General features: G+C 48.0%; 2 protein-coding genes across 2 annotated transcripts; both read right to left on the reverse strand.

Annotated features, from left to right (window-relative positions):
- Positions 1–16,594: 16,594 nt before the first annotated feature.
- LOC308101374 (lysophospholipase D GDPD3-like) lies at positions 16,595–17,578 on the reverse strand (the record flags this gene model as incomplete). The annotated part of the gene is made up of 1 exon (XM_080450796.1): positions 16,595–17,578. The coding sequence occupies one exon, from the start codon at positions 17,576–17,578 to the stop codon at positions 16,595–16,597; it is 984 nt and encodes a 327-aa protein (XP_080306922.1).
- Positions 17,579–19,268: 1,690 nt separating this feature from the next.
- Positions 19,269–20,252, reverse strand: LOC308101375 (lysophospholipase D GDPD3-like; the record flags this gene model as incomplete). Its single annotated transcript, XM_080450797.1, has 1 exon — positions 19,269–20,252. One exon carries the CDS (start codon positions 20,250–20,252, stop codon positions 19,269–19,271), a length of 984 nt encoding a protein of 327 aa, XP_080306923.1.
- Between the last annotated feature and the right edge of the window lie 201 nt (positions 20,253–20,453).

A 20,453-nucleotide genomic window follows, 5' to 3' on the forward strand; every position in this document is an offset into this window, starting at 1 on the left:
CCGACCCGGCCTGTCGGCACCGGCAGATTTAATGAGAAAAACGGCTTCTTTAGAAAAATGACTGACAGGCTGGGCTGGGCCTAATTTGTCAATTATTAGTCGAGCGGGGCTGAAATATTTAGGGGTTAAATACCGCATAAAACCATGGGGGGGTAATACATTGACATATCTACCCTTTTTCCCTTTACACCAAACCTCTTCACCAAACACACAAGTTGATCTACAAGTTCAGAATGCATTGCATTGCGATGTGTTGTTAGCTTGTACAATTTTCGCAGAATGTTCTCCAATTTTCACAGAATGTTTGACCATTATGCCTAGAATAGGGACACAAGTTTCTTGAAGATAAGATATATATATAGAGAGAGGGGGCCAAGTAAGAGACCCCAGTCAACTAAGCATAAGGGTTTACTCAAAATATCCCTTTAAGTCTTAAAGGGAAATTTTGATGACAATAGCCAAATACTGTGTATCAGAAATGATTTTGTGCCACGGACCCCCATGCAAGATTGCTGTTGTTACAATGTTTCAAAAAAGATTCCAAATCGTTCAAAACTTTTCAAACAAATGTTTGAAAATATCTGATGTACCGTCTAAAGGGTTAAAGTGGTTACACTGATTTTGATGCTATATTAACTAAAAACAAAACCACCGTGGCCGGAAGCGGGGCCATGTGGCCGGAGGCGGGGCCATGTGGCAGGAGACGGAGCCAACACCATCACTTCCCCCACTGTGGTAGGAGGCGGGGCCATGTGGCAGGAGGTAGGGCCATGTGGCAGGAGGTAGGGCCATGTGGCAGGAGGCGGAGCCAACAAAAAGCCAAGTAGAGAACTTTGTCGCTGCATCAGAAGTGTCCGGGTGTCTCCCACTCAGAGGAGGAGGGGCTAGGCTGAGTGAGGTCCATAGGGCCCTATTCCAGGTGAGATTTGAACAAACCACTAATTACGGATTTCGGACTAGGCAAGAGGTGTTTCCCCGCAAAATTCGGTATTCTGTGGCACCCCCCTCACCCGCCAAACACCTGAGCTACCCGTTACATTATGCATAGGTGTGGTTTGGGCGTTACACAAATCAAACCAATCAGTGTGCCAGGTGCCATTACCTTTAAGAGCAGGCTGCGTAACCCACAACACGCAATCCCACAATGGAGGAACCAGCACTTGGTCGTGCTCCTCGATTTTCAGACGATGAAGTGAAAGCGCTCGTGCATGAGGTCAAGGCAAGGCAGGTGAGGATCTTCGGGTCCTCACATCAGACGGCGAAAAGGGACGATGCAAGGCAGGCGTGGGCCGAGGTAGCGGCGGCGGTGTCGGCCTTTTCTGGCATCCAGAGAAGTGTGGACCAAGTCAAGAAAAGGTTCGACACCACCAAAAGAACGGGGAAAAAAAAGGTTTGTTGCATATCACCCATTCTTGAGAATTGGGACAAAACAGGTTTGAAAGTTGAACTTTATAATCTTTGTTCTACCCTATTTTCAAATTGATATATTTGTAGAGAAGGGTCTAAGCTATCAATCCATGTAAAGGTGCAGGTAATTCATAAAAACACATTTTCTTAAAATACACATTATTCACATCATAACTTAATTTTTTACAACTCCGGCCGAAATACAAAAAAAAATGTTAATAGTATTTTTTCCACTCCAGCAAGGATTATAAGTTCTCAGACAGGTAATACTAATGTTCAGTTGCCTTAATGTGTAAGAACATTCAATTTATACACTTCAATACAAATTTCACACTAGTCTGAAAAACCCAACTCTGAAATCCCTTAATTTCTTACCTTTGATTTTAATATTAAGACAATAAAAAATTGTTTATTTGAATAAATCAATCAATCAGATGTATATCACTAATAACCTTAATAGATAAAGACTATAATTTGGACATTCAGTTAACAAAGCTTTTGAAAATTAAGAAAAACATACATAGGCCGGAGTTGTAAATTTGTGCCGGAGTTGTGTATCTCTCTGCCGGAGTTGTAAATCTCTAATGGAGTTTTAAAAGAACTCAGTTTAAGAATACTTTAACCCAATTCAATAAAAACAACATTTATATCCAACATGCTGTGTGCCATAGGCTATCTGCTTTTATTGAAAAAATACCAAGAACTTCTATATATAAAGTAGATTGAATAAAAAACAACTATATTCTGAAAACCCCCCACATATTGGTCAAACATTCCTCAGCGCAGGGAAAGAACATCCCTGTGCCTGCCCCAAAAACAAAACACATAAAAATATAATCCCCACCGTCGCTAATGAAGCAGTACCTTCGGGATATTGTAGAAGCTGGTGGAGCCGATGGGGTTAAGCTGGGAGGGGGATCCAACCTCTCATTGAAGGTGGAGGATTGTTCTCCGGAGCAAATTGAGGCTAGGGCCCTGGGTCTAATCAGTAGCCTGGGAACTCCTGAGCCGGGGCGGTCGCGACGCCCGGCGGTGGATGATGAAAAGCGGCCCAGAAGGTGTGGTGGTCGACCTCATCGGAAGCGTCGTAAGGCGTTCCTGATGCGACTTTACCGCACGGATAGGGAGCGACTGGCGGGCATAGTCCTGGACGAACAGGATGGTGCCGAGTGTCCGATTCCCGTGCAGAGTGTTTCAAATCTACTCTGATGCGTGGGGGCTCGCCAGGCCGTTCATTGGATTGGGTCGCTTTCACTCCTTCGCCGGGGCAGACAACACTGCCCTGGGTCGGTTGGTTTCGGGTGAAGAAGTAGTCTCCCACCTCCGGCGTATGGAAAAAGGCAAAGCGGCCGGTCCCGATGGCATTACTCTTTCTGAATTGAAGCTCTGGGACCCTGACGGCTCGCAACTCGCGCACATCTACTCGTCTTGGCTGGTCGCGGGTCACGTACCCCAGTGCATGAAGCAGTGCCGTATAACCCTTATAACGAAATCTGATGATCCGGCCAAATTAGACCTACCAGGGAACTGGCGCCCCATTACCATCGGCTGTTTAGTCTTTGGAATTTTCTCTCGTATCCTAGACAGGAGGTTGAGAGAAGCCTGCCCCATACATCACCGCCAGTGGGGGTTCATACCCTCTTCTGGCTGCTCTGAAAATCTGATGCTGCTCGACGCAGCGATGAAGATTAGCAAGGGGCAAGGCAAACCGCTGGGCGTGGTCTTCATAGATTTCTCTAAGGCGTTTGACACTGTCTCCCATGAACACCTGAGGGCGGCACTGGAAGGGCGGGGCCTCGACCGGCACATGATCAATGTAATCTTCGCGGGCTACGAGGGATGTGTCACGAGGGTCAGGTGCGGGGAAGGGACAACACCTGACGTTAAAATGAAAGTGGGTGTGAAACAGGGTGATTCCCCGTCTCTTCTACTGTTCAACCTAGCGGTGGATCCACTAATCCACGCTCTCGAACGCAAAGGGAGGGGTTTCTCCTCCTCCGGGGAATGCTTCTTGGTTACAATGGCTTTCGCCGATGACATCGCGCTGCTGAGCGACTCAAGGGCGGGTATGCGACAAACTCTGCTCATTTTGGGGGCATTCTGCCAACTTACCGGCATGCAAGTTAACACCGGTGCCATGGGTTCTTTATCGAGAAGAAGGACGGCCGCCTCACCTACAACCAGAACGTCGAGTGGAGCCTGGATGGTGAGAGGTTGCACCTGATCGAACCTGCGGGTTATGAGAAGTATCTCGGCCTCAGGGTGAGTCCACTAGGCGGCTTGACTTCCCCGGACCTAGCCTGGGCAGCATTCCTTTTCGGGTATATGATCCGGTCGGGAACGACCGGATCGCGACAAACCGGAAAGACGTCTCACCCCAAAATAGGTCCGTCCTATAAAATCCTTGATGCGGCGTAGTTTAGCTTATTTTTTAAATATAAATGTGAGTGTACTTTCCGGAGACTATTTAACGTCTGTATTATCCGTATTATCCCACGGGGAAATTCTATTCCATTTAAATAGGGATTGGGGAACCAAAACAAAGCGGCACCGCAAAACCGGATCGCGACAATCCCATTTTTTTTTCAGTAGGCGTGGCCTAGACCGGATCATATGGGTCTTTAGTAACGAACACCAGGCTTTCCTCCGAGGTGGAAAGACTGGTGATGCGAGGTTACCCCGGACCTAAAAGCCTCGATCGCCCTATGGTGTGACAGGATCGGCAGAGCCCCTCTAGACCCTCGAGTCAGACTTGAGCTTTTGAATCGTTTTGCCCTTCCGAGGGTTCTTTTCGGTGCGGAACATACTGGCATCAGTCCCTCACCCTTGAACGATGCGGACACGTACATCCGAACCGTAGTGAGGTCGTGGCTTCACATGCATCCTTCGGGGTGTAATGGGGTCTTGTACTCGCACAACGCCGATGGTGGCATAGGCTTGCTGCGTCTACGATCGGATGTGTCTGCTACCCAGGCTCGACGGGCTTTCCACCTCGGGATGTCTCAGGACAGGGTTATCCGGAAAGTAGCTTGCACGGTGATCGGGGCAGATAACTTGGCGCGTGGTGGCTAAGGGCAGGTGGGAACATGGGCAACCTCCCTCGCTGCACTGACCCTGTTGAGGGTGGTGAAGGCGGGGAGGCCATGGCATCTACCCCTGCGCCTGCAGCTGCTAAGAAGGAGCGGCCGGAGCCGTGTCTTTGGAGGCTAGCGGAGTTTGAGCAGTGGGCCGCGCTCCGAGTGCATGGAGTCGGCATAGAGTGTTTCCGTGGCGACAGGACCAGCAATTCGTGGCTCGGGGACTCCGCCTCGGTCCGTTTCTCCTCGAGGCAGTTTATTGCTGCCCTGCAGTTGCGGGCAAACATCTACCCGACCCGGGAAGCCTCAATAAGGGGGCGGCCCAAAATTAACGCGGAATGCAGTCGTTGTGGAAGAAGAGAGCTCGAATCCGCTTCCCATATCCTTAGTCTCTGTCGATCGGTCAAGAACAGCCGGATCAGGAGACACAACAGGGTATGCCAGCTGTTGGCCGCGAAAGCCATCGAGTTCGGCTGGCGGGCCTATCCGGAGTTCAGGTTCCGTGACCATGAGGGAGTCCTCTGGATCCCGGACCTGGTACTCGTGAAGGGTCGTCAGGCGCTGGTGGTTGACGTGGCGGTACCCTTCGAGACCTGACTACCTTGGCTTCGGCTGAGACGGCGAAGGTCCGGAAGTACGCGCCACTGCTCCAGTACATCCGCATCTTTTCTCTTCCTTTTATATTCCTTGCTCCTCCACTGACAGTCTTTGTTTAGCCATGTTTTCCTAAAACACAAAGTATGAATAATTTTAACTGGGATGTGCCTTTCTTTTAGATTACTTGACAAGATGTAGGTACTATGGTTTGTAACATGTGTTTTATATTTGAACACTTATAAATGGTTTAAATGTAACACATAATGTAATATAATTAATTAATTTAAATTATGGGAAGTAAAAGCAGTATAAGAGTAGCCTACAGCTTGTTCATGCTCTACAAGTCAAAGATGTTGGGTAGGCTATAAAAGACTAAAACAATAAATCAGCATGTGTATACAGTATCCATAGGTAAAACAGTCAAATAACATTGGAATATGTAATCATGAGCATAAGTAATATTATATGTCCACAGTAGGATGTTATAGGAAGATTTTACAACTCCAGCCATTGACATTACAACTCCGGCCAATGGAAAATTGTCCGGAGTTGTAGTCTGCCGGAGTTGTAAAATGTGCCCTCTTCCCTACATCAAGTAAATATTGTACATGCTAGCTCTTTGTTGTTAGCACAGTTGCTAGCTGCTACAAGAACAAAACTAACATATATAAATTCAATCCACAGCTCATACCTAATATTATCAATATTAAGGGGGCGGAGTTGTACTGCATTAGCTGTGACATCAGTGATATCAACATTGTTTGTCTAAAATATCAAAAAAAGTAAAACTTACCTGAGCACATCATGTACTGCTGCATCCTTCATCCACAGGTGGTGGGAAAGGGGTCCTCAGGCTTATAGCTGACCACTCTATTTCCTGATTAGAACTGTTTTTTTTTAAATAGTCCGGAGTTGTAAGAAACTGAGGACACAACTTTGATAGGCAGATTTCTGTATAAAATATTTTTTTAGAATTGTGTTATTTCTTGTTTAATGTGTCTTTAACTATTCTTTTTCATTTGAAACATATATTTTCAAATTGGTGGTGTTTTTAATAGGTTTTTGGAACAGTGTGATATTGTGACCTCTTGCCGAGGACAGGTAAATTAACATGTAATCTCTATGTATAGATCATGTATTCAAGTAAATTCAACAGCAACAGTAAATATATATACAAATACTACTATGGGTATACACAGATCCCATACATTTAAATGTGTATATATATTATTTATTATACATTTCATGATTTTTAACATAAAGATCACTTTTCTATGTAGGACGTGTTTTGTCCCAATTCTCAAGAATGGGTGATATATGTCCATCCATCCATCCATCTTCAACCGCTTATCCGGAGTCGGGTCGCGGGGGCAACAGTTCCAGCAGAGAGCTCCAGACCTTCCTCTCCTGAGCAACATTAGCAACTTCCTCCTGGGGGATCCCGAGGCGTTCCCAGGCCAGTGTGGAGATGTAATCCGCCCATCTGGTCCTTGGTCTGCCCCGGGGTCTCCTCCCAGTGGGACGTGCAGCGAGGACCTCCCTAGGGAGACGCTCGGGAGGCATCCGTACTAGATGCCCGAACCACCTAAGCTGGCTCCTTTCCAAGCGAAGGAGCAGCGACTCTACTCCGAGTCTCTCCCGGGTGACCGAACTTCTCACCCTATCTCTAAGGGAGATGCCAGCCACCCGTCTGAGAAAACTCATTTCGGCCGCTTGTACCCGCGACCTTATTCTTTCGGTCATGACCCACACTTCATGACCATAGGTGAGAGTAGGAACGAAGATTGCTCGGAAGACCGAGAGCTTTGCCTTCTGGCTCAGCTCTCTTTTCGTCACCACAGTGCGGTACAGCGACTGCAATACCGCTCCTGCTGCTCCGATTCTCCGGCTGATCTCCTGCTCCGTCCTCCCCTCACTCGTGAACAAGACCCCGAGATACTTAAACTCCTTCACCTGGGGCAAAGCCTCATTCCCTACCCGGACTGCACAATCCACCGGTTTCCTGCTGAGAACCATGGCCTCAGATTTGGAGATGCTGATTTTCATCCCAGCCGACGCACACTCGACTGCGAACCGATCCAGTGAGAGCTGAAGGTCCCGGACCGATGGTGCCATCAGGACCACATCATCCGCAAAAAGCAGTGACGCAACCCTTAGCTCACCGAACCGTATACCCTCTCCGCCACGACTTCGCCTCGAGATCCTGTCCATGAAAATCACAAACAGGATAGGTGACAAGGCGCAGCCCTGTCTGAGACCAACCCCCACTGGAAAATAATCCGACTTACTGCCGAGCACACGGACACAGCTCTCGCTTTGGGCGTACAGAGATTGGATGGCCCTCAACAAGGTCCCCCTCACCCCATATTCCCGCAGCACCTCCCACAGAAACTCCCGGGGGACCCGGTCATATGCCTTCTCCAAATCCACAAAACACATGTAGACCGGATATGCATACTCCCAGGCCCTCTCCAGGATCCCTGCCAGAGTAAAGAGTTGGTCAGTTGTTCCACGACCAGGACGGAAACCACATTGCTCCTCTTGAATCTGAGGTTCGACTATCGGCCGGACCCTCCTTTCCAGTACCTTGGCATAAACTTTCCCAGGGAGGCTGAGTAATGTGATACCTCTGTAATTGGCACACAACCTCTGGTCCCCCTTTTTGAAAAGTGGGACCACCACCCCAGTCTGCCACTCCCTCGGTACTGTCCCAGACTTCCACGCGATGTTGCAAAGACGTATCAACCAAGACAGCCCCTCAACACCCAGAGCCTTCAGCATTTCTGGACGAATCTCATCAACCCCCGGAGCTTTGCCACTGTGGAGTTGTTTAACTACCTCAGTGACTTCCTTCCGGGAGATTGACGCCGATCCCCCATCATCCTCAGGCTCTGCTCCTGTCAGGGAGGGTGGGTCTGATGTCATTGGGTTTAGGAGTTCCTCAAAGTGTTCCTTCCACCTCCCTACGACTTCCTCACTTGAAGTCAGCAGAGCCCCATCCTTGCTGTATACAGCTTGGATGGTTCCCCGCTTTCCCCTCCTGAGGTGCCGTATGGTCGTCCAGAACAACTTTGGTGCCGCCCGAAAGTCCTTCTCCATGGATTCCCCGAACTCCTCCCACACCCGCTGCTTAGCCTCCGTCACAGCTGTGGCTGCCGCCCTTCGGGCCTGTCGGTACCTTGCAACTGCCTCTGGAGTCCCCTGGGATATCATACCCCGATAGGCCTCCTTCTTCAGTCGGACGGCTTCCCTGACCACCGCTGTCCACCAGGGTGTTCGAGGGTTACCGCCCCTTGAGGCACCTAAGACCTTCTGACCACAGCTCACAGCCGCAGCTTTAGCAATAGAGGCTTTGAACATTGCCCATTCCTGTTCAATGCCCCCAACCTCCACAGGGATGCCAGAGAAGTCCCGCCGGAGGTGGGAGTTAAATTCCTTCCGAACAGAGGTCTCCTCCAAACGTTCCCAGTTCACCCGCACTACACGCTTGGGTTTGCCAGGTCTGTCCAGAGGCTTCCCCCGCCATCTGAACCAACACACCACCAGATGGTGATCAGTTGACAGTTCCGCCCCTCTCTTCACCCGAGTGTCCAGAACATGCGGCCTCAGATCAGCTGATACGATTACAAAATCGATCATTGATCTTTGGCCTAGGGTACTCTGGTACCAAGTACACTTATGAGCATCCTTATGTTTGAACATGGTGTTTGTTATTGTCAGTCCATGACTAGCACAGAAATCCAATAACAAGCCACCACTCAGGTTCAGATCAGGGAGACCGTTCCTCCCAATCACGCCAGTCCAAGTATCCCCGTCATTGCCCACGTGTGCGTTGAAGTCCCCCAGCAAGACTATGGAATCCCCCACCGGAGCCCCATGCAGGACCCCATGCAGGGTATCCAAAAAGGCCGAATACTCTGAACTCTTGTTTGGCGCGTACGCACAGACAACAGTCAGAGTTTTCCCCCCATCAACCCTTAGGCGGAGGGAGGCGACTCTCTTGTCCACCGGGGTGAACCCCAACGTGATGGCACTCAACCGGGGGCTTGTGAGTATCCCCACACCCGCCTGAGACCTCACACCCTGAGCAACTCCAGAATAAAACAAGGTCCACCCCTTGTCCAGGAGTTTGGTTCCAGAGTCCTTGCTATGTGTGGAGGCAAGCCCCACCAGGTCTAACCGGTAGCGCTCTGCCTCCCGCACCAGCTCAGGCTCCTTCCCCACCAGCGTGATATATGTGTAATTTGGAAAATAATGGAAATGGGCTCAAGCCTTTGTCCTCGCGATCAATCCATTGGGATTTTCCCTTGATTTTATCATACTGCTGTACCTTGAGATTGTCAATAAAATATTCCCTCAATCACTCCAAGGCCGCCGCTAACAGACGGGAACTGCTGGCCACAGGGGGAGGACGAAGCACGGTGGAGGTCCTCACTCCCTCGGAAGACCTCGCCGCCTCCACTCTCTTCCCCGAGAGTATATATGGCATCGGTGGACCAGTGGAGGTTGGCGGGGCAGAGGGAGGTAATTCAATAATTTTGCCAATTGCACCTGGTTTTGTTAAGGTCTATTTCTTGGGAGTAAGACCATGCTTAATGTGCAGACATGGATGGTCAGAAACGACACACTTGCGTTCATCGGACATTAGTATGCGCAATCTGAGATTATTATGACCGCCATGTGTGTAGGTAGGCCTATTCCAAACATTAACACCGTCCGTGCATGAGGAGCAGGTGTTTCTTAATTACTTACTTAATTCCAACGAAAAGTAAAAGAAGTGGGCAGCACCATGTCTAACCCAAACGAAAAAATATCAAACAATTGTTCTAGATAATAATCACAAGATAAAAATCCACAAATGATTGTTTATTAATTAAATCCGGCCATAAATGGACGTCAAACCCTCAATTTCTGCCAATGTAGCGTCAACTTTAATAATCAACAGTAGGCCTACTTCCTCCACAAAGTTAACCCCAAAAATGAAACTGATCCAAGTTCTACAGTCAGCGCAAATACTCTAAATTTGAAGGGAAATCTCACCAAAAGAAAACGTGGAGATCAACATGACTAGATTAAACACTACAAGGTCCTTACACACCGGGCCGATTTCTTTCATGCGAACAATAAGTTTTTTTTTATAACCTTTATAAAGTCAATGCAAGCTTACATGGAGCGAAAAAGCGCCTTTTAATTATTCGGAACGAGTCTGAATTTTGCGTATATTCGCATATTCGCCGATGTGTAACCGCCTTAAACCAATTCACTTCTAATTAATGTGGAGGCTGCTGGATAATATAACATTTTAGGCCTATTTCAAAATTACATTTCAAACATGTGACATCGACTGGCAAGTATAGGCTAGTTTAACAATTACCAAGGGGGAAAGAATGAAGCATAACAAATGTACCAACAAAATGATAATTTATTAAAAATCTAAACAAATGAGTGCAGTTGGCCTAAATGTCAATTATTCCCACAGATGAGCCACTTCAACCCTCCACCGTGGCTTGTCCTGGCGAGGAGGAGACACAGGGGGGAGAGCGAGCCGAGGATCCTGGTGAAGGATCTTCGGGGGTTCCAGCAGGCCGAGGGTCGTCGGGGGTTCCAGCAGGCCGGGCCAAGAAGAGACCCCGCCCCCGCCGATTCAGAAATGTCGTAAGACCAGACCAGACCACCCAATTCTCGCGGTCCAGCAGGCAGGGTTCCGCATGCTGGACCGGGAATTGGGTGGTCTTCGGCGGGGTCTCTTCAGCCTTAACAGGCACATGGTCAGCCAGGGGCGGCTCATGAGGGACGGAGTTGCAGCGCTTCAGCGGAGCGCTGCAGCTCTGGAGTCGCTCTCTGGGCTGGGGCCTCCGACGGCCCGATCCGTACCAGCTGCTGCTGCTCCTCCATCACCACCACCACCACCACCAGCTCGCTCTCCTCCCAACACCAGAGCGGCCCACCATCCACCAGCTCCTCCTCGTCCCTCCCGTGGCCAGCGGTCCCGTGGCTCACGCCTGCGAGTGAGGGGAGGAAGAAAGTGAATGCCTTGCCTTGACCTCATGCACGAGCGTTTTTAATTGGGACAAAAGCCTTAATTTTTTTGTTTTTGTTTCCAGGATTTTTAATGGCCTTTTTTAAAAAGAAACCTTCGTTATAGAAGGCCTGTTTTTGTTTTATCTTGTATTATTGTTATTATTGTTTATTTATTCTTGAAATAAAAAAAGTATTTAAGACTGAAAACATTTACTGTACTTTACTGTACCATTTTGATGCATTTATACTTAACTGGAGTATTTCAAATGTTGTGCTTTTACTCCACTACAATTATTGAAAAATGTGTCTTACTAGTTACTGTGACGATTTAGATCAGGGGTCTTCAACAGGGGGTCCTCAGAGTTACTACAGGGGGTCCTCCAAATGTTTGTGATATGATTTTTTTTTTTTTACCTTAACCACTTGAACCCTAACATCTCATTTATGAGGAGAACTTAAGCCAAAAATAGCAGATCTACAAGCTCACAACGCCTCGCGAGCTTGTAGATCTGCTATTTTCAAATTAGTTGCGACATGTTCAAACTTGCAAAATGGGCCATAATGACTTTTGGTACTTTAAGTTGGCCTATATTTGGATGCCAATACTTTTGTACTTTTACTAAAGTACTTTTTTAATAGTAAAAAATGTGTAGCCTACTTTTTCCACTGCTGGTTCCAACTCCCTCACCCATCGGAAATGAAGCGTACAACAAACATTTTAGAAAATATCTACAGCCAAAGAAATGCCTACATTGACTGCAACCATTTACATGTTTTGTTTAGTAAGCGACTTGGAGTATAATAAAAGCGCTATATAAATTGCATGTATTAGGCTACTGATTGCACAAATTACTTACGAGGCAGGCTGCAGATGACATGATGACTAGCGGAGTCGCAGCTCCGCTGCCAGCTGGTCCCTCAATGCCTGTGCTTCTGGTGGCACATTAGCTTCTAAATTTGGATTGGGCATCTGCACCTCAGCTTGCCGTCTTCTAAAGTCCGCTAATCTACCCTCGAAGCAACACACAGCATACCACTACAAAACGTGCTACCTTCTGAGGACCATACTGCAAGACCCCACCCGACTTGTCCATGCAGCGGTAGCGCATTTTGAGCTGGCCAAAGACCCGCTCAATGACAATACGTGCGCGTGAGTGTTTTCTATTAAAAGAAAACTCACGCACACTTGTCGGCGCTAGGTATGGCACCATGCACCACGTCTTTAACGGATATCCATTGTCACCCAACAGCCACCCATCTAGAGAGGGGTTCCTCGGAGTCTGGAAGACTGCTGGAATGACGGACTGTTCCATGATAAAGGCGTCGTGACTACCTCCAGGATGATTTGCGTATACATTTAAGATGTTTTCATCTGCATCGCAAATCAACTGGACGTTAATGGAATGGGTTCCCTTACGGTTCACATAAGCGCCACTGTTCAGCCTCGGAGCCAGAATTAGAACATGTGTGCAATCTACTGCGCCGAGAACCCTAGGGAACCCATATTTTGCCAAAAAAGCCTGCTTGCCCCGGCGCTGTCTCTCGGGTGTCACAGGGATGCCAGTAATGTACCTACCGGCATGTCGGACTATGCTATTCGTGACGGCAGTTATAGCCCTGCTTACGGAGGGTTGGCTGATTCCTCCAGCCAAGACCAGTGGATTTTGGAAAGTGCCACTGGCATAGTAGCCTCGGAAACCCATGCTTTTTTTTTTGTTACAAAAGAAAAAAAGCCTGGGGGAGCCATGCAGGAACGATGGTCTTAGGACCTTGTTATCTCCTAACCAATCAGAGTACAGAGGGGCGTCGCTCTAAATTTGGTGACGTCAGCGTGCTCCGTGCACAGGCCGGGGGGGGGGGGGGGAGGGGGGAGGGGAGGGGAGGCGGGGACATAGATTGGTGAAGCAATAGGAAGCCCCGCACGAATCCGGGCGGTTGCGTTTGGATCCGCCCTTCAAGACCATCGATTGAGCTCGTTGCCTCAGGCTACTGGCATAGAAGCAAAGTGCCACAGTAACTTTGACAGCAATAGAGCATCGCAGTTCCCGCCCACTTCCTGGTTCCACTTCAAATGACTCAATGCATTTTTCCCATTGACATTTCCAAAAATATTTATATCAATTAATTTAAGCCTAGAATCAAGCCATCCAGGGTCCTGGTGAATCATGACCATAAAACGTTTGATTCTGTGATTTTATTTATTTTATATTTAATTATATGATATACTATATTTAATAAATACCCTTTGTTTTTTCACAGAATCAAACGGACCAAAGCCAGGGCCAGCGGGCTCTAGGTCATCTGCAATTAAGTGACATATTTCTGTCACTGCCCCACGGGTGAGGCGCAGGAACGTCACGCTTTCTCGTTCTGTGGAAAATAATAATGTTATTGCCAACGACTTTATCACTATAAAAACGGCAAAATGTATTGATTAAAAAAAAGAAAAAATTACCGGTCAGGGCGAGGTAGGAGACTCGCTGCAGACTTCAGCAGAATCTCTGCCATGATCCCCAATATTTATAAATATATTTTTTATAAACCCAATATTTATAAAAAAATATTGGGTAAATTGGGTATATTGTCTGTCTGTCTGTCTGTCTGTCTGTCTGTCTGTCTGTCTTTTAATCTCTCTCTCGCGCTGATCTCAAAATGTTTGCTTGTCTGGGGTCATGAGGGTTCACTGCCTCATATCATCGGACTTTTATATGCGAGGAATGGAGGTGGAGCCCTTGTGCGCGTCCACATGTGTCCAAGTGGACGCGCGTTGAAGCCGCCTGGGCGCGCTCTTGTAAACGACTAAATGGACGGCGGGTGGTATTAGATTCCACAATCCCCCCCCAAAGCCGTACCCATGTGTGTCTGCAGAATGGCAATGTGGGGGATATAGCAACAACACGCCCACGGGCACACCTCCACGCGCAAATAACGGCGTCTGCATAATGGTGACGGGTAGAGCAGGTGCTAGAATAACCTATTGGGGCGGCGCAGCTCCATTATCGGTATTTAACGTGGTTTAGGGGGGGGGGGAAAAGTGCTCGAGAATAGGGCCCATAGTGTTAAATGTTATCTCAGTATGGACTGACCCCTCCCATTCATTTAAATGAAGTTGTTCCCCAGTGCATACATACTGGGTATAAATGATTACATCATCTTACAATAAATGCACAAAAACTCTTTGTGTCTGTCCGTCAGACTTCAAACCAGTGGTGGAAAAAGTACTCCAATATTTTACTTAAGTAAAAGTACCAATACGGCAATGTAGAAATACTCGTTCGGAATAAAACATTTGACCCTTACAAGTGTGTAACTCTGACAGTGTACAAATGGAACCAAATGGACCCGTTCCTTCAAAATTTAAAAGTTTGACAACATGGATATACGTACATACCGGCCTCAGTGGCGCACTTCGATAATCATTGGACTCCCCATCCACTATCACTGGGAGTCTGGGTTTGACTCGCGCGTGGGACATTACTTTTTCAAACAACCGCGGACTACTTCTTTTCGCCGATAAGGTATAGTTTTGGACCATGACGGAGGCGCGCCGACTCAGCAGACCTTGAGGCCAAGGAGGCGCGCCCGAGTCCAATTTACCTGGAATGTAATATACCCTGCCTGTCCTTCAGTTTTGCTTGGCAGCAGCAGCTGTAACAACTCCACTGGAGAGCCCTCTGTCCTGGAGTCTCAGCTGTTTGTGTGTGTGTGTGTGTGTGTGTGTGTGTGTGTGTGTGGGTGTGTGTGTAATGAACATAGCACATAAGTACTTATTATAGAATTCAGGGAAATACAATAATCATTCATCTTGGAGAAATATTGAATGTCACTTGGTTTATTGTAGTGTTAAATGTTGAATTGTATAATAATCATGTTTCTATCTTTCATAGTGTAAAACCATGACCGTGAAGCCTCACCACCTCCTTGCCCAATCATAAAATGCTCATGTGTGCAACTGAACAATAAATGGCTTGAACGGAACTCTGTTGTCCCACATTCTTGTAGATGTGCCATGGTGATGTTCATTATTCTGTGAACCAAGTAGAACTCTATCTTACAGTGGGTGAGGGGGGGTATTGCACAAAACATGACCATCCTACTATAATTTGAGAAACGTCTGTCTGTCTGTAGTGGTGAGACCAAAATTTGTTCTGCCCGGTTCTCCTCAGTGGCTGGAGCAATTGATCTGAATTTGCACACAGCCATTGACCATTACCATGTGCACGGAACAGCGAAGCCTGTTTTTCGATTTCACCAAATCCCAGCTGTTTATTAGCGTTCTTGTGTAAAATAATGTCGCCATGGTTACGGGGCTGCCCAGCTGTGGACGAACTGCCTCCAGGGTTGCCAGATCTTGTGCGCATATCCCCCCACGGATGCGTCGACCGGGTATGGACTAGTGTTAATTAATGCATATTATGCAATTTTTATAAGATAACATAATAACACGTTATTTTCAATGTATACCCTATTTCCTTGTGAAAATAGCCGATCTACAAGCTCACAACTTTTTGGATAGCAACGCTTTGTGAGCTTGTAGATCGGCTACTTTCACTAGTTTTGGTACAGAGGAGACATCACATTTCACTATTGATAAATGCTTTGTGAACCACTGATCTTAGTTTTAGTGAAACAGCGACTCGGTTCATGGCAGAAGGCAAGAGTCTATGATCTTCAACAGACACCGTCAGGCTGGATGAAGCCTTAGCTCAATCACTAAGGTGACAGCCTGTGAGTCTGAAGGTTGAGGATTCGATTCCTGTCTATGGCCATGGGTTGAGGTGTCCATGAGTAATGTTCTTAACCCTGGATTGCTAGCCACCATCCCTCAGCACTTTGCTCAGCTGTTGAGCATGCTCATTTCATTGTTAGTTGCATGGGCTGCTTTGTCTCAAGTTCACATGCCTCAAACCCGTTTATTGCTGCTTGCAGCTATATTTTTGTTTTGTTTTTCATGCTTTTTTGTTTTTTGTACATATAATGTTTTTGTTTTTTTTGTGTGTTGATATTTGAACTGTCTGGTTACTACTATATATGTCTATGAAATGAATACCAAGGACATCAAGGGAAACAAGTCCGCAAGGACTTTTTTGGACAGACCTTTTAGACAAAGTATTATAAAATGTCAATCAAAACATTCCTAAGCCAATAATTTGATGACCGGCAGCGGTTCCGGTAGGAGGCACAAAGAGTCTCCTTTGTGTCACCTACCGGAACCGCTGCCTACCAGTCCGCTGGTCACCCCGATGTGATAATATCTAGCAGCGTTGTTGGTAATGTCCCGCAACACGAACTGAGCCTCCGTCTGTGCAAACCAAGTCGCGGGAGAAGCTTCCCAAAACTCCGGTAACTTGGCGGGAGCATTCGTTGCCATGGTTACGTGCTGTCTTTTTAGAAGGCATTTGTAGAATCGACCTCGGGTCTTAATGGGTTAACCCTGCAAGACCCACAGTTGCAAATGCGCAACCCGTGCTTCCCGTTTAATTCCGAGACCTTCACGGGGAATCAGGAGTGTGATTGGGAGTGCTTGGCTGTGGATGCCTCCTCAGGTAGTCGGACAGAAGCGTTGGATAGTCAGTCATCACCGCCGTAGCCCCCACATCAAAGGCTGCTTCGATATCCTGGTCCTCGTTGCACACAAATAAAACCACCTGTATTCCTCGAGCCACAAGATGTTTAAAAAGACTCTTCCTCATGGTTAATTTTTCAAAGAGAAAGATGACCATTCTGTTCCTCAGGATCGGCCGCTCCGGGATGTAGGTTCTGTTGAAGATGCGGGGCAGGTAGAACTGCAGAAAGGATTCTCCCAGTGGCACGAAGGGCAGCAGACCAGTATAGAAGAGGAGGAGGAGCAGCAACCCTCGGTTCTGTGTGAAACTGTAAGGCATGCGGGGGTTTGCTGTGCAGCATTTCTTCATGATGCCTGAGTGGACTGAGGCCCAGACAGTGATGTCCTCTCTGTTGTAGAGTTTTACCAGGCCAGACACCTTCTCTATCAGCAAGTCATTGCTCTCCTTGATTTCAATGTCGACGGGCATGTTCGGGAACTTCTTGAACATGTCCTCTAGCAGGCAGAACTTCCTGTCTTTACCACTGCTGTAGCGGCCTGCATAAAATGTCACCTCCAGCCTCTCCTTATATAGAGGTAGGTCCTGCAGGTTGAGGGAGGAGACGGTGACATCGTGGCCAGTCTGCCTCAGCAGGTTCTCGTCATGTGACACGACCACGTGGCCGTCACGGGTCAGGCGGCAGTCCAGCTCCAGCATGCCTGTGCCCTGCTCCAACGCATGTGCGGACGCCTCCATGGTGCTCTCTATCCTCTCTCCACATCCTCCTCGGTGGGAGATGTGTCTACAATGGAAGGCGGTGCGTTTCTTCCGGTGGAGAAGGTGGGGGTTCTTCAGCAGGTACAGAGAGGTGAGGGCGTAGCAGCCGCCAACGAGGGCGGGGAGGAGGACCAGGCTCATCATCATCATCATGCTCATCAGTATCGCACATGGAAGGAACTCAACTGGCCTGGAGATGCCTTTGCCTTTTATGTCGTTGGCCGCGGTGCCGGTGACATCACGGTGATGTCGGTCGTATCCATATATGGAGCAAGCGATGTCAGTCTAGCCGATGCAACAATGCTGGCTCACCCGTGGCCCGGGGCTCCCATCGCCATCACCTCTGATGCTTCTGGTGCCATGGTGATGTTCATTATTCTGTGAACCAAGTAGAACTCTATCTTACAGTGGGTGAGGGGGGGTATTGCACAAAACATGACCATCCTCCTATAATTTGAGAAACGTCTGTCTGTCTGTAGTGGTGAGACCAAAATTTGTTCTGCCCGGTTCTCCTCAGTGGCTGGAGCAATTGATCTGAATTTGCACACAGCCATTGACCATTACCATGTGCACGGAACAGCGAAGCCTGTTTTTCGATTTCACCAAATCCCAGCTGTTTATTAGCGTTCTTGTGTAAAATAATGTCGCCATGGTTACGGGGCTGCCCAGCTGTGGACGAACTGCCTCCAGGGTTGCCAGATCTTGTGCGCATATCCCCCCACGGATGCGTCGACCGGGTATGGACTAGTGTTAATTAATGCATATTATGCAATTTTTATAAGATAACATAATAACACGTTATTTTCAATGTATACCCTATTTCCTTGTGAAAATAGCCGATCTACAAGCTCACAACTTTTTGGATAGCAACGCTTTGTGAGCTTGTAGATCGGCTACTTTCACTAGTTTTGGTACAGAGGAGACATCACATTTCACTATTGATAAATGCTTTGTGAACCACTGATCTTAGTTTTAGTGAAACAGCGACTCGGTTCATGGCAGAAGGCAAGAGTCTATGATCTTCAACAGACACCGTCAGGCTGGATGAAGCCTTAGCTCAATCACTAAGGTGACAGCCTGTGAGTCTGAAGGTTGAGGATTCGATTCCTGTCTATGGCCATGGGTTGAGGTGTCCATGAGTAATGTTCTTAACCCTGGATTGCTAGCCACCATCCCTCAGCACTTTGCTCAGCTGTTGAGCATGCTCATTTCATTGTTAGTTGCATGGGCTGCTTTGTCTCAAGTTCACATGCCTCAAACCCGTTTATTGCTGCTTGCAGCTATATTTTTGTTTTGTTTTTCATGCTTTTTTGTTTTTTGTACATATAATGTTTTTGTTTTTTTTGTGTGTTGATATTTGAACTGTCTGGTTACTACTATATATGTCTATGAAATGAATACCAAGGACATCAAGGGAAACAAGTCCGCAAGGACTTTTTTGGACAGACCTTTTAGACAAAGTATTATAAAATGTCAATCAAAACATTCCTAAGCCAATAATTTGATGACCGGCAGCGGTTCCGGTAGGAGGCACAAAGAGTCTCCTTTGTGTCACCTACCGGAACCGCTGCCTACCAGTCCGCTGGTCACCCCGATGTGATAATATCTAGCAGCGTTGTTGGTAATGTCCCGCAACACGAACTGAGCCTCCGTCTGTGCAAACCAAGTCGCGGGAGAAGCTTCCCAAAACTCCGGTAACTTGGCGGGAGCATTCGTTGCCATGGTTACGTGCTGTCTTTTTAGAAGGCATTTGTAGAATCGACCTCGGGTCTTAATGGGTTAACCCTGCAAGACCCACAGTTGCAAATGCGCAACCCGTGCTTCCCGTTTAATTCCGAGACCTTCACGGGGAATCAGGAGTGTGATTGGGAGTGCTTGGCTGTGGATGCCTCCTCAGGTAGTCGGACAGAAGCGTTGGATAGTCAGTCATCACCGCCGTAGCCCCCACATCAAAGGCTGCTTCGATATCCTGGTCCTCGTTGCACACAAATAAAACCACCTGTATTCCTCGAGCCACAAGATGTTTAAAAAGACTCTTCCTCATGGTTAATTTTTCAAAGAGAAAGATGACCATTCTGTTCCTCAGGATCGGCCGCTCCGGGATGTAGGTTCTGTTGAAGATGCGGGGCAGGTAGAACTGCAGAAAGGATTCTCCCAGTGGCACGAAGGGCAGCAGACCAGTATAGAAGAGGAGGAGGAGCAGCAACCCTCGGTTCTGTGTGAAACTGTAAGGCATGCGGGGGTTTGCTGTGCAGCATTTCTTCATGATGCCTGAGTGGACTGAGGCCCAGACAGTGATGTCCTCTCTGTTGTAGAGTTTTACCAGGCCAGACACCTTCTCTATCAGCAAGTCATTGCTCTCCTTGATTTCAATGTCGACGGGCATGTTCGGGAACTTCTTGAACATGTCCTCTAGCAGGCAGAACTTCCTGTCTTTACCACTGCTGTAGCGGCCTGCATAAAATGTCACCTCCAGCCTCTCCTTATATAGAGGTAGGTCCTGCAGGTTGAGGGAGGAGACGGTGACATCGTGGCCAGTCTGCCTCAGCAGGTTCTCGTCATGTGACACGACCACGTGGCCGTCACGGGTCAGGCGGCAGTCCAGCTCCAGCATGCCTGTGCCCTGCTCCAACGCATGTGCGGACGCCTCCATGGTGCTCTCTATCCTCTCTCCACATCCTCCTCGGTGGGAGATGTGTCTACAATGGAAGGCGGTGCGTTTCTTCCGGTGGAGAAGGTGGGGGTTCTTCAGCAGGTACAGAGAGGTGAGGGCGTAGCAGCCGCCAACGAGGGCGGGGAGGAGGACCAGGCTCATCATCATCATCATGCTCATCAGTATCGCACATGGAAGGAACTCAACTGGCCTGGAGATGCCTTTGCCTTTTATGTCGTTGGCCGCGGTGCCGGTGACATCACGGTGATGTCGGTCGTATCCATATATGGAGCAAGCGATGTCAGTCTAGCCGATGCAACAATGCTGGCTCACCCGTGGCCCGGGGCTCCCATCGCCATCACCTCTGATGCTTCT

This window comes from Gymnoscopelus braueri (assembly GCF_963280865.1).
Source record: "Gymnoscopelus braueri genome assembly, chromosome: 15".
Classification (NCBI taxonomy): Eukaryota; Metazoa; Chordata; class Actinopteri; order Myctophiformes; family Myctophidae; genus Gymnoscopelus; species Gymnoscopelus braueri.